General features: G+C 45.9%; 1 protein-coding gene across 1 annotated transcript in view; it reads left to right on the top strand.

Moving 5' to 3' along the window:
• The window catches only part of EEPD1 (endonuclease/exonuclease/phosphatase family domain containing 1), a 146294-nt gene that overhangs the window by 76746 nt on the left and 51163 nt on the right, over positions 1–18385 (top strand). Inside the window, exon 3 of the mRNA XM_017873714.1 lies at positions 7349–7400. Coding sequence (XP_017729203.1) covers positions 7349–7400 — 52 coding nt within the window. The remainder of the gene's footprint in view (positions 1–7348; positions 7401–18385) is intronic.

Here is an 18385-nt window from a genome sequence, read left to right as displayed (position 1 = left end):
GGCTAACGCGGTGAAACCCCATCTCTACTAAAACATACAAAAAACTAGCCGGGTGAGGTGGCGGGCGCCTGTAGTCCCAGCTATTCGGGAGGCTGAGGCAGGAGAATGGCGTAAACCCGGGAGGCGGAGCTTGCAGTGAGCTGAGATCCGGCCACTGCACTCCAGCCTGGGCGACAGAGGAAAACAAAAAAAAAAAAAAAAAAGAAAATATGAGATATCAGATTCCCTTTCAGGGCAAAAAGTTAGATGGTGTCAAGTGGAGGATTTCGTACATGGGTTTACTGCTCCTTCATATGTCTGAAATTTCCTCCCAGGGAGTATCTGATATACTAGAAGAATCTGATATCATAAATACTGAAATAAATACCGTAAACTGGAAGGGTTTCCAATAAGGTTAGAAATAAAATCAGGACAGTTATATAACAGGAAGCATCTCAGAATACCCTGAAGGACTGCAGCTCTCAGGAGGACAAAACAGCTTTCTGAAGAAATCCAAAGTTATGAACAGCTCTAGCAGTAGCTTCTTAATATTAGTATGCATTGCTCTCATTTTGAAACACAAACTGTGTAGATCTGAGTGTCTTATCATCTTCTCTCCCCCTGCCCCTAAAACTATCCCATTTATGTTGCTGGGGATTGTTTGTTTTTTGTTTTTGTTTTGTTTTTGTTTCTGTTTTGAGACGGAGTCTTGCTCCGTCACCTAGGCTGGAGTTCAGTGGCACAATGTTGGCGCACTGCAACCTCCGCCTCCCAGGTTCAAGCAATTCTCCCGTCTCATCCTCCCGAGTAGCTGGCACTACAGGCACCTGCCACCGCACCCAGCTAATTTTTTGTATTTGTAGAAGAGATGGGGTTTCACCGTGTTAGCCAGGATGGTCTTGATCTCCTGACCTCGTGATCCGCCCACCTCGGCCTCCCGAAAGCTGGGATTACAGGCGTGATACTGCACCGGCCCTTGCTGGGTTTTAGTCGTGTAGGAATGTCTCTGGTTTTTGTTTGTTTGTTTTTGCCCCTTCCCCTACTCCTAATGCATTAATACTATTTGGTATTGGTTTTAGAGCAGATAATAAATGGGTTTTTATCTCATATGCCAATTTCAGTAGATTGGTTGTGGCTCACTGGACTGTTGAGAAGGATTTGGAAGCTGAATCTAAGTTCAGTGGGGGAGAGTTCTGTGGAGGCTGGGGGTTGGAGGGTAGCACTGTGCATGCCAGGCCCGTGCCAGGTGTGTTCTAGAGGACAGTAAAGTGATGAGAGCAGGACGTGGCATCCTTCAGGTTTTGACTTAAATCAGAGTCAGCTGAAGTTATTTTAATGTCATTTTCATGTCAGAGCCTGAAATTGTTGGTTTTCAAATCTTGTTCTGTGGCTGATTGTAGTATCTTAGTGAATAGTAGGGAGAAAAATAGAGCTGAATATTTGAACAGTGTTGAGACCTTTTCTCTAAACTGTTGCCATCTGATGCCTGATACTAAATTGGACTTCATGACCATAAAAGGGGCAGGAATGGGAGACTATTTGAAAAGTTCCTCCAGTATAAATATTTATCATGGTTATTTCAGAGGCAGATTAGGCTTCTGAAATTTGAGCTACAACTGGATAGTCCTAACTTAGCATATAAGTTGCTGTCCAAACTGGTGACCTGGAATCTAGATTTGCACAGTGGGAATCAGAATGTGCTGAGGAGTGGCCAATGGCCTTGACCTGCCACCAGGCATATTTCATGAATGACAGTCTGTTACATAATTCACGTAGCACCTTTCACCAAGGGAGGATCCACCCAGCCATCTTGTTTGAGGCATTCTTTTCAGAAGGAGAAACCGAGGCATGGCCTTTGCTATTACCCATTCAGGCTGGAATGTGTGAGCTATGATAGCAACTTGGCCTGAAGGCCTCCAGGCCTGGTCAGCAAATAAATTCCTTGAGCGCTTTCCATGTGCCAGTTGACACCACAAATGTAATTATGAGCAAGAATGTCTCAGTCCCCAGCCTCAAGGAGCTTCCATGCTTGTTGAGAGGAGACAGACAAAAGCACCCCAATAAACTCATGCTTCAAGGTAGCACAAAGACCACCGAAAAAAATAACATATTGTGACCTGGGATGCTGGTTTAACTCGGGTGTCCAGGGAAGGTTGCTTGGAGGAGATGACATTCCCAGTTAGACTGGAATGAGGGGATGAGACAGATGGTGTTGGAAAGATCCTGGGGAAGACCCCTCCAAGCCAGAGGAACAACAAAAGCAAACCTGCCTAAGAGATGAAACTAAAGCCAACGGGGTTGGAGCAGAGAGAATGCCCACACTCCTGTCCATTAGCCTGGATGTTTGCTAATTTGTTGTTTGTTTTGTTTTTTTGGTGGGTGTTTTGTTTTGTTTTGTTTTGTTTTGTTTTGTTTTGTTTTTTGAGACAGAGTCTCGCTCTGTCACCCAGGCCGGAGTGCCTGGCGCGATCTCAGCTCGCTGCACCCTCTGCTTCCCAGGCTCAAGCGACTCTCCCACCTCAGCCTCCTGAGTAGCTGGGATTAGAGGCGCCCGCCACCAAGCCTGGCTAATTTTTGTATTTTTAGTAGAGACAGGGTTTCACCATGTTGGCCAGGCCAGTCTTGAAGTCCTGACCTCAAGTGATCCACCTGCATTGTTCTCCCGAAGTGCTGGGATTACAGGTGTGAGCCACCATGCCCGGCCTGATTTGTTGTTGGTGGTGGTGGTTTCTTATAAGCCGTGAAAACTTTTATTACACTTCTTGAAGCTGCTTTTAAATTAGCCATTGCATTTGGTGAGACAGTGTTTGCTTAGTTGTACAAAGGGTATGAATAATTCTATACATTAAGGTGAATTTTAAAAATTGCCTAATTCTGACCAGATGTGGTGGCTCACACCTGTAATCCTAGTACTCTGGGAAGCTGAGGCAGGCAAATTGCTTGAGCTCAGGAGTTCGAGACCAGCCTGGGCACCACGGCGAAATCCCATCTCTACTAAAAATACAAAAATTAGCCTGGTGTGGTGGCGTACGCCTGTAGTCCAAGCTGCTTGGAAGGCTGAGGCAGGACAATCGCTTGAACCCTGGAGGTCAGAGCTGCGGTGAACCAAGATGGTGCCAGTGTACTCCAGCCTGGGTGACAAAGTAAGACCTTGTCTCAAAAGAAAAAGAAAAAGTTGTCTAATCCCTTTGGAGGGGGCCATGTGCTTCACAGTGGGCCTATTTCTATTCTGTAGAACCTGTGCAGGTTGCTGGAGGTGGGGAGGAAATGACCAGTGAGCACTCACACATTAGCTGGGTGGGCAGGGAGTGTTGTGACACCATCTGCAGCTGACCTACTCCCTAAACAGCCCCTTGGAGCTCTCATGCTTTTACTGTGTGCTGAGTCCAGCCCAGGCCTCCCCCACAGCCTCCACCTTAGGCCTCCCCCATAGCCTCCAGCCCAGGTTTTCCCCACAGCTTCCACCAGGCCTCCCCACAGCCTTCAGCCCAGGTTTCCCCACAGCCTCCAGCCCAGGCTTCCCCACAGCCTCCAGCCCAGGCCTCCCCACAGCCTCCACAGCCTTCCAGCCACAGTTTTCCCCGCAGCCTCCAGGCCAGGCCTCCTCCCAACAGCCTCCAACAACAGGACTCCCCCAGGACTCCCCACAGCCTCCAGCCCAGGCCTCCCCACAGCATTGACCACCTGCTCATTGTGTCCATGAACACTTCAAAAGCAACATGTCAAAAGGGGAAAATACCTCCCCTGTCAACCTGCATGCACTTCTCAATCCTGTCACCTTGGTTGCTGGCTGTAGCCTCAGTTCAGGCACCTGCACTGGAAACCAGCAGGTCATCTCTCCCCTTGGTGCCTCTATAGACCTCCTCTGTGATCGCCTTTTTTCCCAGCCTTCGTTCCCTGACAAAGCTAACCTGGTCTCTCCAGGAATCCTCTGGCCTCGGCTGGGCCCGGTTCCTCTCTGCATCTCTGTGTGCCCATTTGGCATATAGTACATCATATTCTGGACTGGCTGTGAGTGCCTTCCAGGCAGGGAATGCCATAGCAATCATGGATCCTTGGTCACTTGCACACAGTGCACTGTCAATGTTTGGAAAACAAATGAGTGGCTGAGCAGGGTCCCTTTGCAAGTGATGGCTTTAGCTATTTGGGTGACTGTTTTTCTTTATATTCTTCTGAATGTATTCAAATTCCTCACAGTAAGTCGCTATCAGACAGTTTTATAATTTTTTATGGCAAAATGTTTATAAATAAAATTTAGCATTTTAACCCTTTTTAAGTGTACAGTTCAGTGGCATGGCATAAAGTACATTTACGTTGTATAATCAGCACCATTCATTGTCTCTAGAACTTTTTTTTTTTTTTGGGACAGAGTCTCGCTCTGTCACCCAGGCTGGAGTGCAGTGGCGTGATCTCTGCTTACTGCAAGCCTCGACCTCCCAGGCTCAAGAGATTCTCCTACCTCAGCCTCCCGAGTAGCTGGGGTCACAGGCATGCACCACCACACCAGGCTAATTTTTTGTATTTTTAGTAGAGATGAGGTCTTGTTGAGAGGTGACAGCGTGCGAGCAGCCCTCGCATCAGCTCTGGCCGCGCTCCAGGAGCCATTCGGCCCGCCACTGCGCTATGAGGGCCCCTCTCTGAGGCTGGCCGAGGCCAGAGTCTACTCTCTCTGCTAGAGGGGAAGTGTGAAGAGAGAGGCGCGGGCAGGAGCCGGGACTGTGCGCTGCGCTCCCCACGGGTTTCAGGTGAGCGCAGGCTCAGCAAGCCCTGCTGGGCTTGATTGGAGCCTCTGCTGGGCTTGATCGGAGGCTGAATCACGTGCGTGGACTGCCGTTCCCTCTTCGCGGGATAGTTGGCCATGATAGCAGATAGCTCTGTCTCTTTCTCACTTCCCCTCTTTTTCTCTTGATTGTCTGCGATGAGCTCCTTCTGGGCTGCTGGAGTGCCCGGGTGCGGCAAAGTCCCATTTGGCCAGTACCAGTGAGAGGTGAAGCCGGCTGGGCTTCTGGGACAGGTGGGGACTAGGAGAACTTTTTTGTCTAGCTAAAGGATTGTAAACGCACCAGTCAGCACTCTGTGTCTAGCTAAAGGTTTGTAAACGCACCAATCGGTGCTCTGTGTCTAGCTAATTGGGTTGTAAATGCACCAATCAGCACTCTGTCAAAATGGATCAATGAGCTCTCTGTAAAATGAACCAATCAGCTCTCTGTAAAATGGACCAATCAGCAGGATATGGGTGGGGCCAGATAAGGGAATAAAAGCAGGCAACCCCCCCCCCACCCCCCGAGCTAGCAAGTCGCAACCCATTGGGGTCCCCTTCCACGCTGTGGAAGCTTTGTTCTTTTGCTGCTCTTTTGCTCCTCGCAATAAATCTTGCTGCTGCTCACTCTTTGGGTCTGTGTGCTGGAACACTGACTGTGAAGGTCTGTAGCTTCACTCCTGAAGTCAGCCAGACAATGAACCCACAGGCAGGAACAAACAACTCCAGATGTGCCGCCTTTATGAACTGTAACGCTCACCGCCAAGGTCTGCAGCTTCACACCTGAAGTCAGCGAAACCACGAACCCATCAGAAGGAAGAAACTCCGGACACGTCCAAACATCAGAAGGAACAAACTCCGGACACACCGTCTTTAAGAACTGTAACTAACACTCACCGTGAGGGTCTGCGGCTTCATTGTTGAAGTCAGCGAGACCAAGAACCCACCAATTCCGGACACGTTGTGATGTTGTCCAGGCTGCTCCTGATCTCCTGAGCTCAAGCAGTCCTCCTGCCTTGGCCTCCCAAAGTGCTGGGATTACAGGCATGAGCCACTGCGTTGGCCCTCTAGAACTTTTTCTTCATCCCAAAGTGAAATTCCATACTTTTAAACAATACCTCTCCATTCTCCTTCTCCCTCAGTCCCTGGTAAGCACCATTCGGTTCCTGGAAAGGGGTCCCAGTGCAGACCCCAAAAGAGGGTTCTTGGACCTTGTGCAAAAAAGAATTTGGGGCAAATCTATGAAGTGAAAGCAAGTTTATGGTAAAGTAAAGGAATAAAGAATGGCTGGCTAAGGTCAAGCGCAGTGGCTCACGCCTGTAATCCCAAAACTTTGGGAGGCCTAGGTGGGTGGATCACTTGAGGCCAGCAGTTCAAGACCCACCTGACCAACATGGTGAAACCCAGTCTCTACTAAAAATACAAAAATTAGCCAGATGTAGGGGCGCACGCCTGTAAAACCAGATACTCGGGAGGCTGAGGCAGGAGAATGGCTTGAACTCAGGAGGTGAAGGTTGCAGCGAGCCAAGATCACGCCACTGCATTTCAGCCTGGGTGACAGAGTGAGACTGTCTCAAAAAAGAAAAAACATGGCTAGCTATTTTTATGGTTATTTCTTTATTATATGCTAAACAAGGGGTCGATTATTTATGACTTTTCTAGGAAAGGGGTGGGCAATTCCCAGAACTGAGAGTTCCTCCCCTTTTTAGACCATGTAGGGTGACTTCCTGATGTTGCCATGGCACCTGTAAACTGTCAGGGTGCTGGTGGGCGTGTCTTTTAGCACTAATGCATTATAATTAGCATGTAATGAGCAGTGAGAGTGACCAGAGGTCACTTTTGTGGCCATCTTGGTTTTGGTGGGTTTTGGTCAGCCTCTTTACCACATCCTCTTTTATCAGCAAGGTCTTTAGGACCTGAATCTTGTGCTGACCTCCTATCTCATCCTGTGACTTAATGCCTAACCTCCTGGGAATACAGTCCAGTAGGTCTTGGTCTTATTTTACCCAGCCCCTATTCAAGATGGAATCGCTGTGGTTCAGATGCCCCTGACAATTCTACTTTCTGCCTGTGTGAATTTGACTACTCTTAAGATACCTCATGTAAGTGGGATTGTATAGTATTTGTCTTTTGTGGCGGCTTATCTCACTTAGCATGTCTCCAAGGTTCATCTGCGGTGTAGCATGTATCAGAATGTTCTTTGTTACGGATATGTAATATAGTCCATTAAAAGTATGTACTCCGTTTTGCTTATTCATTCGTCTGTTGGTAGACATCTATGTTGTTTCTACCTTTTGGCTATTGTGCATAATGCTGCTGTGAACACTGGTGTGCAATTACCTATTCGAGTTCCTGCTTTCAATTCTTTTGGGAATATACTTAAAAGTGAAATTGCTGGATCATATGGTAAAAATTACTTTCAAATGTAGAAACATTGTAAATACTTTCAAAACGGTCATTTTGATTTAAACAAAAGGTCACCTTAAGATGGCAGGTGACATAGAAATGCAGGATGAAATTTCAGCCTTTTGTTTTTGCGACTTGTTTGATGATCCTTGGTGACGTGAAATGATTGGTTTTTCAAGTGTGGTTTTGATTTTTTTCTTACAGCATCAAGCTGCTAGCTGTGCAAGAACTGCTTGACAGAGAGGCCTTGGAAAAGGTAAATATTTTACTCTTCCTTCTACATTCACAAACCAAGAACAGAGGGCCACGCATAAGAAAAATTCAACTCCCTGTCACCAGAGACAGCCCCTACTGAAAAGATGATCAGTTATTTTGTATTCCTGACAGTCATGCAGAATTTTAACCTCAGCCCCCTACCTTGCTGACATTGTGTTCACGCCTACAAACTCTGGGTTGTGTGGGGGTTGTGCGAAAGGCAAAGGCTCGCGCTGCAGGGGGCCATACTCTGGAGGAGGCTTTCTGTGCTTTCAACCATTAGGAGCCAGAGGCCTCACACGTTCCGGAGTCTGTGCTGGCCACCTCACTGCATTCCTGCTTGCTGTGTGTTATTATCTGGGTGCAGGGATGATGGAATTGAGACCCAGTGACTTGCCCAAGGCAAATGAACTAAGTAGAAGAGTGATGATTTGAATCCCAATAGTTCCATTTCCAAAACCAGTACTTCTCTATTCAGTAGTCAAGTTCATGAGTTTTTATCTCTTTTTAGGCTACTACTGAGGATTGGGAAACTGCCTCCCTGCCCCCAAACTAACGTTTTTTAGCAGAGATGGAGTTTCACCATGCTAATGTTTCACTGTGCCCTGGAAGAGACCCCCATCGTGTCTCGGCTTTCTGTGTTCAAGTCAAGCCTGGGGTTGGGGATTTTTTGCCAGTTGTGGGTTTAAGTTTGGCATGCGTGGTGGGGTGGGCTCCACAAAAAGGGCTGGGTGGGCACCGAGGAAGCCAGGGCTCCCTACTTGCCCATCAGGGGCCTCCCAACTGATACCAAGCTCTCAGACCCTGGGGAGCTCAGGACTCTTCCTGCATGTGTAGCTGCAGGTGATAATTAGAATCTGTGATGCTAACATGAAGCAACAGCACCCAAACAATACTCATTTATTTTTGGTTAGAGAGACAAGCACTTGAACTATATTCGTTTATTTTTGGAATTTAAAATATTTGAGGGGGCCAGGTGAGGTGGCTCTGCCTATAGTCCCAGCACTTTGGGAGACTGGAGGGTTGCTTGAGCCCAAGAGTTTGAGACCAGCCTGGGCAACATAGTGACACCTCATCTCTTCAGAAAATCAAGAAATTAGCCAGGTGTGGTGGTCCCAATTCCATGGGAGGCTGAGGCAGGAGGATCACTTGAGCCCAGGAGGCTGAAGCTACAGTGAACCAAGATCATACCACTGCACTCCAGCCTGGAAGTGAGAGCAAGAGACCCCGTCTCAAAAACAAAATGTTTGGATTAGTAGTCAGTCTACTGGTTGACACTAAGACAAATAAAGTATTTAAAATGAATACCAACCAGTGATGTGAGGGGAGAATGGGGCCCGAGCACTACTTTGGATTTGACGTCCCCTCAGCCTCATTTCTATCTTGGGTAAACCAAGGATAGAGCTGCTACCTGACCTCAGAGAGGCAAAGCTAGAAGCAAATGAGTTAATGTAGGAAAAGGGCTTTCTAAATGCCAAAGCACTCTACTCATATTAATTCTTAATTACTTATATTAATTCTTAATATGCATTCAGCCATTAAAACGTAGTGGGTCAGGCTATAAAAGACATCACTGGACCAAATGGCAGCATTGGATGTGGATAGTAAATGAGATGAAGGTATTGTATTAACATTGACATTTCCTGAAGTTGATAATTAGCTTGTGATCATGTGAGAGAATGGCCTTGTTCTTAGGCAGTGGTTCCCAACCTTTTTGGCACCAGGGACCAGTTTCCTGGAAGAAAAGTTTTCCACAGACCTGGGTTGCAGGGATGGTTTCAGGATGAAACTGTTCCACCTCAGATCATCAGGCATTAGATTCCCGTAAGGAGAGCACAACCTGGGGACCCCTGTTCTTAGGAACTAACACAGGAGTATTTAGGAACAAAGGGGCATGGATATAACTTACTCTCAAATGATTCAAGAAAAAGATATAGTGACATATATGTATCAGACATATATGCTGACGTGTATATAGAGAGAGAAAGATGAGAATAACTCATCAAGTAAATGAGGCAAAATACAAACAATTGATCCTTCTGTGTAAAGGGGTATGTGAGTTCGTTACATGTTCCTGGAACTTTTTTAGTTTCCCCCCTCAAAAAATTGTCATCTTAGTATTCATTATGGTTCTTTGTTTTATTTCTCAATTTAAAAACACCATCAGATGGCTGGGTGTGGTGGCTCACGCCTGTAATCCCAGCACTTTGGGAGGCCAAGGCAGGCAGATCACAAGATCAGGAGTTCGAGACCAGCCTGGCCAGCATGGTGAAACCCCATCTCTACTAAAAACACAAAAAATTAGCCGGGCGTGGTGGTGCACACCTGTAGTCCCAGCTACTCAGGAGGCTGAGGCAGGAGAATTGCTTGAACCTGGCAGACAGAGGTTGCAGTGAGCCGAGATTGCACCATTGCACTCCAGCCTGGGCAAGAGAGCAAGACTCTGTCTCAAAAATAAACAAATAAATAACCAACCAACCATCAGACAAAGCTGGCAAATGTGGAGCTTGGTGCTAGGGTATATCAAGGATATCAGTATAATAAAAATGCAGGTGCCAAAAATGGTTATGGCTGGGCACAGTGGCTCACGCCTGTAATCCCAGCACTTTGGGAGGCTGAGGCGGGTGGATCATTGAAAGTCAAGAGTTCGAGACCAGCCTGGCCAATATGGTGAAACCCCATCTCTACTAAAAATACAAAACTTAGCGTTAGTGGCGTGTGCCTGTAATCCCAGCTCCTCAGGATTCTGAGGCAGGAGAATCGCTTGAGCCTGGGAGGCAGAGGTTGCGATGAGCCCAAATTGCGCCATTGCACTCCAGTCTGGGAGAGAGAGTAAGACCCTGTATCAAAATAAAATAAAATAAAATAAAATAAAATAAAATAACAGTTATGTCTTTTGAGCTGTGTGTACACCTGATTTAGAGAGGCTGCTGAACCAACCCAATCCGTTAGTATTAACTACTTGCAAAACCTAACAGAGAAGTAGGGTCAGGGCTTGCTGTGGCTGGTGGCGGAGCCAGTCGTGCTGCCCTGAGGATTTGATTTTGATGCTGAGGCTGCAGTGGAGCAGGCCCTAAGCCCACCTTCCTAACTCTATTATCTTGGATTACTTACTTTCTCGTGCCTTAGTTTCCCAGTTTCTAATTCTAATTCTTAACTCACAAAGTTTTAAGATGACTAATTAGGTAGTTCATGTAAAGGACTTCAACACTGTGCCTGGCACTCAGTGATCTCCAATGGTTAGCTGCTGCCCCTGTTCTTTTCTCTTCTTCCTCCTCCTCCCCCACCCTGATTCTCTCTCCCCAAGTCTGCTGATGATTTTTTTTTTTGTTCCCCCCATCTCAAAATATGACCAGTAAGATGCTTTACAAGATGGTCTCAATATGCACAGGGGCCAGCAGGGAGCCAAATTCACTGAGTTTCCTCCTCCTTCCTTCTGTTCATTCATTCATTCATTCCCTTATGCTACAGGCATTTGTTGAGCTTCCAGTGTACCAGGCAACTGGCAAACATTTCTTGAAAAGTTCAAAAGCAAACAGTCATCATGAACTTGATAGCCAGTTACATTTTGAGTGACATATGATATATTACCTGGCATAGTGCTATTTTGTGCATCAAGATTGGTCCAGTTGAGGCCAGGCGCAGTGGTTCACACCTGTAATCTCAGCACTTTGGGAGGCCGAGGTGGGCGGATCACCTGAGGTCAGGAGTTTGAGACCAGCCTGACCAACATGGCGAAACCATGTCTCTAATAAAAATACAAAAAAAAAAAAAAATAGCCTGTGTGGTTGTGGGTGCCTCATAGCTACTCAGGAGGCTGAAGCAGGAGAATCTCTTAAACCTGGGAGGTGGAGGTTGCAGTGAGCCGAGATCGTGCCACTGCACTCCAGCCTGGGCAACAGAATGAGACTTTGTCTCAAAAAAAAAAAAAAGGATTAGTCCACTTGATATGCTGGAATAAGATGAGTTCCTAAAGGGCCTCGTGACTTACAGATTCCCTTCCACCTGGACTGATTAAAGAGCCACCAAGAAAAGTTATTTGTCAAATGTAGAGCTTTGCCACTCGAAGTGTGGCCCACAGACCTGCAGCATTAGAAGCCTGTTAGAAATGTAGAATCTCAGCTCCCTGAATTCAGACCCCCTGAATCAGAGCTGCATTCTAAAAAGCCCTCAGGTGATTATGTGCTCAAAAGTTCAAGAACGCTGCTGTAGAGTATCATTTATTATCACCATCGCTATTATTCACTAGTCAGAAAGAATCTATGAGTTGTCAATTTGACTTTTATGGCCAATTAAGCTCTTTTCTTTTCTTTTCTTTTTTTAGCACCAAAAGAGAGGACGTAAGCATAGTCATTCTATTTGTGAGAACCCAGTTTTTATTTTTAGTTCACCTGCATCTTCCTTTCATTAAGAAAATAGTCTTAGTAATAGGTAGAGCCAGCAAAAAAGGGCTCAGTTAGACACACATTCTGCAAACCTCAAACCTCTTTTACTGCTGTGCAGCTGAGCTTCAAATGACAACCTGCCTTTGAGTTTTGTAATCACTGAACTCCCAACACCCAGCTGTGGTAGAGCTGGTCGCTTCTAGCCAGATAGTCCCAACAGTGGGGACCTGCACGTGCCTCCTCTTTTAAGATGGAAGCTATTCTAAAGGGGCCATTTCCTTCACAAGTACTGGTAGATTAAATTTGAACAATAAAAGATTTAAATTATGTAAAACCTAATATAAAAGCTAAAAGAAGTAGCAGTCTTTTAAGGTCTCATAGAAAATAAGTGCTTTTCTTGCTAATATTAGGCCTTGTTATTAGGATCTTAGTATTTTCACTTAAAATGACCAGCCATTTGCCTAAGCATTACTTGGTTTTAGGTAGACGGCCTTCCCATTTTTAGACATGCCAAGGTTTTCCTGTTTTCTGCAGAGCCCAGAGCCAGCTCTGAGGAGGTTCCCAATTGGCAGAGCCGAGTTCTCCCGGTGTGGCCTCTGCTGAACTGCTCTGTCTGGCAGAGGATCTTCCCTGAAGACCCCGGCCCCTTTCCTAGTCTGTGAAACTGCTATCTGTGGTTCCTTCCCACTCTTCAATACCTGGGCTTCATTTTTCAGAGTTGATTTTTTTTTTTCGAGACAGAGTCTTGCCCTGTCGCCCAGGCTGGAGTGCAGTGGTATGATCTCGGCTCACTGCAACCTCCACCTCCTGAGTTCAAGCGATTCTCTTGCCTCAGCCTCCTGAGTAGCTGGGATTACAGGCATCTGCCACTATGCCCGGCTAATTTTTCTTTTTTTTTTTTTTGAGATGGAGTCTCGCTCTGTTGCCCAGGCTGGAGTGCAGTAATGTGATCTCAGCTCACAGCAACCTCCACCTCCCAGGTGCAAGTGATTCTCATGCCTCAGCCTGCCAAATAGCTGGGATTACAGGTGCCTGCCACCACGCCCAGCTAATTTTTTTGTATTTTTAGCAGAGATGGGATTTCACCATGTTGGCCAGGCTGGTCTCGATCTCTGGGCCTCAGGTCACCCACCCACCTTATTCTCCCACAGTGCTGGGATTATAGGCATGAGCCACTGTGCCTGGCCACAGTGTTGATTCTTGACAACATTGTGAAGAGGGGGATGTTTTGCCCTTGTGTACTCAGTTTTCTAGTATTTTCTCCACTTCCTTGCTTCAGTGATCCTTACTGTGTTTGGGGGCTTTCCTGTTCCATCTACCCTACTTACTATCAAATCACGTGTTCTGGGAAGAAGTGAATGGTGAACACAAGCCCAGTACATAGATACACAGAGACTCTAAGACATAGATCAGTAGGGTTCTAGTTTTTGCCTCTTATTCTTTGTCTTCATTTAGGTGCAGTAGATTGGGTGGGAGGTGGGGGACCCTTGTGGGGTCAGGCTTCTGAGTTTCTCTTCTCTCCTAACACTACACAGAGCCAGTTCTCAGACTAGTAAAAGTGACTTGTCACTTATTTTTAAAATGTTATAAACCATACAATTAACAATCTAAATTCCTTAACCAATTTCTTGTTTCGAAAAATGATTAGAACCATGAGCAGATGATCTAAGATATGTGAGTGTCAGTGCATGTGACATTGGTCTGAAAAAGTGTTTTGGATTTAGATGTGCTTTTTTTGTCAAACATCCATAAGGTCCCAAGAGCAAGCACTTGCTGTAGGAAGGATACATGTCATGCAGTTCTCTGTTGTTTTTGCTTTGAGAGTGGGACACTTCTGTTTTTCTGAACTTAAGTCACAGGCACTTGTTTCCCAGGCTTTAAACACAGGCCCATCTAATGCCTTTAAATGTGGCATTTCATAAAAGGAAATAAAAATATTGGTACAGCTTGATTTAGAAAGATCATTTCTCAATGACCCTTTCAAACGGCTTCCTGCAAAGCCACAAACAATAGTTTGACCAGTCATTCTGGCTGGACTGTGGTAGGGCCACAGGGCGGACCACTGGCTGACCCCACCTGAGACCAGTGCCTGCCTGAGAAGCTGCCTGTGTGAGCTGGGCCCTCTGGAGACACAGGCCACCCACCTGGTGGCCTGGCCAGTGCTGCCTCTCCCAGGCCGTGACTCTGTTATAATTACAAGTCCACTGAGTTCATGCTGTGAGGGCAGAGGTAGGGGTTGAAGGCAGCCCTGCCATTTGCTAGCTGGGGAACCTGTGAGGCCAGGTACTGGCTAGCTTCAGTTTCTTTTTAACATGGAGCTTCACAATAATACCTATCCTATTAGGATATTCTTATGAGAACTAAGTGAGATGTGTGAAATAAAAGCCATTATGTATATCGTAATACCAGAGTGGCAGTAGCTGATACTATCCCTTCTACTGCTGATTAGCTGCTGCTGTGGTCATCGTCATTGGCATCTCGTCTTTACTTCTCTCTGGAGAAGCCCAACTTGAGATTGATCTGCTGCCATTAAAAGATGTGAAAGAAGTTACATCCTTGCTGCTTCTTTTGCCAAATTGTCTAGGAAAAAATGCCTGTCAGTCCTCCCTGCTGCTACGTGTTTTTCTTGGAATTTCAGCTTTGGAGCCCAACTCCTAGTCTAGTTTTCCTGAAGATGGAGCAGACCTCTAAGACGTGTTAGAGTGCTTTACATGTGTGACGGAGTATGTGCATTTCATCAGCAAGCTTGGGACTAGAAAATACTGAACTTGGGCCGGGTGCAGTGGCTTATGCCTGTAATCCCAGCACTTTGGAAGGCCAAAGTGAGTGGATCACCTGAGGTCAGGAGTTTGAGACCAGCCTGGCCGATATGGTGAAACCCTGTCTCTACCAAAAATACAACAATTAGCCAGGCGTGGTGGCATGTACCTGTAATTCCAGCTACTTGGGAGGCTGAGGCAGGAGAATTGCTTGATCCCAGGAGGCAGAGGTTGCAGTGAGCTGAGATCACGCCATTACACTACAGCCTGGGTGATGGAGCGAGACTCCATCTCAGAAAAAAAAAGAAAAATTGAACTTGACGGATTAGTCAGGGAGTTTCCAGGCAAACCCTAGTGGTGCGCAACGTTAGAATGATAGCTTCCTGGGAATTTTCAGAAGGAAAGAGGATAAGCTATTTTCACATAGATGTGTGTGAATAACCTAAGAATGCAAAGTGCTTGTATCTGTAATTGGTGAGGGTGTTTTCTGAATATACACACATGTACATCCATAAACACTACCTCTCTTATTTCGTGCTTTTGGAGTGTTTTTCACTATGATTTGGTCTTGCAATTAATTTAGTTTCTGCAACAATTGAGTGCTTGCTCTGTGCCAAAATGATACTATTTACCAAGGGGGATAAAGTTATAAAGATACATTTGATTATAAAGATACATTTACATATGAATGGCATAGAATCTCAGAATGTCAGAATCAAGACAGACTTTTAAAACCATCTAATCCAACCCTGTCATTTTGTAGACAGGACACTGAGGCCAAGGGAGTTGAAGTGCCCCCTACCCCAGGTCCACAGCAGGTGTGTTGGTAATCCGGGACCCATCCCAGTGGACTGGGCTCCATTTCCCAGCTCCTTTAAGTGCAGCCAGCTGCTCATCTTCTATGATCTCATTTAATCTGGACATCAGCCTTAGCAGGCATACTGGATGATCATATCTCCACATTTCCCAGGAGTGGGAGCAGGTCCATAGGATCAGTCCTGGCCCAGGTGATGGGGAACCAATGCCCAGGTCATCTCATAGTGTGACTTGTAGCAAAACAGACTTGCACAGTTGGTGTTAGCCTCCTCCAGCAGGAGAGACAGAGAATGTGGGCTGGGGAATAGAGGAAGCAGAAGGAGGTTCTAGGTTCCAGATATGAACAATGTCAAAGGAGCACCTAAAAGTGAAGGAACACACAGGGTGTGAGGGCTGCCTGGAGACCGTCCACCTAGCAGGTTATGGGAGCCATGAGGACATGTGAGAGGATGGAGAACATGGATTGGACACACCCTTCATTTGGGCTTGATGTCAAAATGAATTGCTTCAAGAATCTTAACTTGTAACAATAAATATACTTTAAGATACTTTTTTTTTTTTTGAGACAGAATCTCACTCTGTCCCTGAGACTGGAGTACAGTGGTGCGATCTCAGCTCATTGCAACCTCCACCTCCTGAGCTCAAGCGGTTTTACCCTCTCAGCCTCCCAAGTAGCTGGGATTACAGGCTTGTACCACCACACCCAGCTAATTTTTTCTATTTTTAGCAGAGACTTGGTTTCACTGTGTTGCCCAGGCTGATCTCAAACTCCTGGCCTCAAGTAATCCACCCACCTCAGCCTCCCAAAGTGCTGGGATTACAGGCATGAGCCATCACCCCTGGCCAGATACTCTTTTTTTTTTTTTTTTTTTTGAGACGGAGTCTCGCTCTGTCACCCAGGCTAATGCAGTGCGGATCTCTGGGCTCACTGGCCAAGCTCCGCCTCCTGGCGTTCACGCCGCCTTCTCCCTGCCTCGGCCTCCCGAGTTAGCTGGGCGACTACAGGCGGGCCCAACCTCGCCGCCTAGTAGGTTATTGTTTTTTTAGTTTGGAGACAGGGTTTCACCGTGTTAGCCAAGACGGGTCTCGGCATATCCTGGACCCATGATTCCGGGGCCCGTCTCGGCCTCCATAATGCTGGGATTTACAGGCTTGAGCCACTGCACCTGGCCCAGATACTCTTTTTTTTTAAAAAAAAAAAAAAAAAAAAACACTGTGTTCTTTCAAAAATATCAGAATGAATTTCTTAGAACCCTTATTTATTTCCCCCCACCTCCGCCACACTTAGCCCTTCATGTAGTCAGAGCTGAATTTGAATACCACCTTAAGTGATCAATATTCATATATTTATATAAATTTGCATTGGGTTGAGCCAGATCAGTGGCTAATCATGAGTAAACTCATTGCAATCACTTTCCCAGCTAAGTTTCTATCAGCAGGAAGCTGGCAACTTCTTAAAAGGGCCGATGAGCAGAATTGGGGGTGGGTACCATTGTGGAGCCCAGACTCCACTGTATGGAATCTAACTCAGGCTCACTGCAGCCACCACAGCTGCCACCAGCTCCACTTCACAAACTGAGTGCTCAGGGTCCACCCAGCACCTCGCTGCCAGAAAGTGGACATTTTAGTGAATTATGGGCTAGGCTCCACGATTCATTGAACACACACACACACATTCATTACACACACATGGTTCATTAAACACACACACACACACATGCACATGAATTTTCTCCTTATCCTTTGAAAATCATCACAAGATATCAGGTATATTCAGGGACTCTCACTGCCTTTTCCTTTTTATGAAAAGCTTTTCTTCTAAGTGAGCAAAAAGTAGAGTCCCCAAACAGGACTTTTAAATTGTCTTTAGTTCCCTCAGCTATCAAAGATAAGCAGATTAAACCATGAGGGTTCATTTTATATGTATTACGTTGGCGAAGTTTTAAAGCGTGATGTGTCACGGTGAAGTTGTGATGAAATCAGTGCCCCTGGCCACTGCTGGGGAGGGCAAGTGACCTGGTGCTGGCCTTTTCCAAGTTCTTGGGCAGTGCATTTCATTAGCGTTCGCGATGTCCCCATCCTTTGACTTGTGATCCTGGTCCTGGGAGTGTATCTTAAGGAAATGATCCATAAAAATGCAGAAATAATAAACATGCTGTGGCATGCTTTATAATTATGAATAAGTGGGAGGCGGTTCAGTGCTGTGTAGGAAGGGAGAGGGTAAAAAACTCCGTGGTAGATCTACCTAAGGGTCTGGTATAAATCCATCAAAAATGATAAGATCTTTTAGCCTCATAGAAATGTGGTATAATATTTGCCATAAGGGAGAATAAGCCATTGTATCTACTGCGGTTACAACTACGTAAAACATATATTTATTCTTTGAACCAGGGTGTGTTGAGTACCTCCTTTTGTCAGGGCTTGTTCTAGGCTGGAAGATGCCTACAGCTGTGGACAAGACCTTTCCCTTTCCTATCTCCTGTAGCTCGCATTGTAACTTAAGAGAAAAACCTTAGTAGTGACACAAATGTTTATTTAAATACAGTAGTAATAAGTGCTTTGAGAAAACAAGTTGTCAAGAGGGAGGTCCTCACCTGATGTTCTTATGATATCAAAAAAATATTTAAAGCTAGGTACAGTGGCTCACACCTGTAATCCCAACACTTTGAGAGGCTGAGGCAGGAGGATCACTTGAGCCCAGGAGTTGGAGACCAGCCTGGGCAACATAGTGAGACCATGTCTTTACAAAAAAGTTTTTAAAAATTAGCTGAGCATGGTAATGTACACCTATAGTCCCAGCTACTCAGGAGGCTGAGGTGGGAGGATCACTTGAGCCCAGGAGGCCAAGGCTGCAATGAGCCATGATTGTACCACTGCACTCCAGTCTGGGTGACAGAGCAAAACCCTGCCTCAAAAGAAAAAAAAAATTAAAAGTAATAATTACATAACCTTTTTTCCATTTTCAGTTTTTAAAATCAATTTAATATTCCTAGACTGAATTTTTTTTTTTTTTTTTTTTTTTTTTT

This window comes from Rhinopithecus bieti, unplaced genomic scaffold (genome assembly GCF_001698545.2).
Source record: "Rhinopithecus bieti isolate Rb0 unplaced genomic scaffold, ASM169854v2 scaffold_6944, whole genome shotgun sequence".
In the NCBI taxonomy this organism is placed as follows: Eukaryota; Metazoa; Chordata; class Mammalia; order Primates; family Cercopithecidae; genus Rhinopithecus; species Rhinopithecus bieti.
This window is presented reverse-complemented; position numbering and strand designations above follow the sequence as displayed.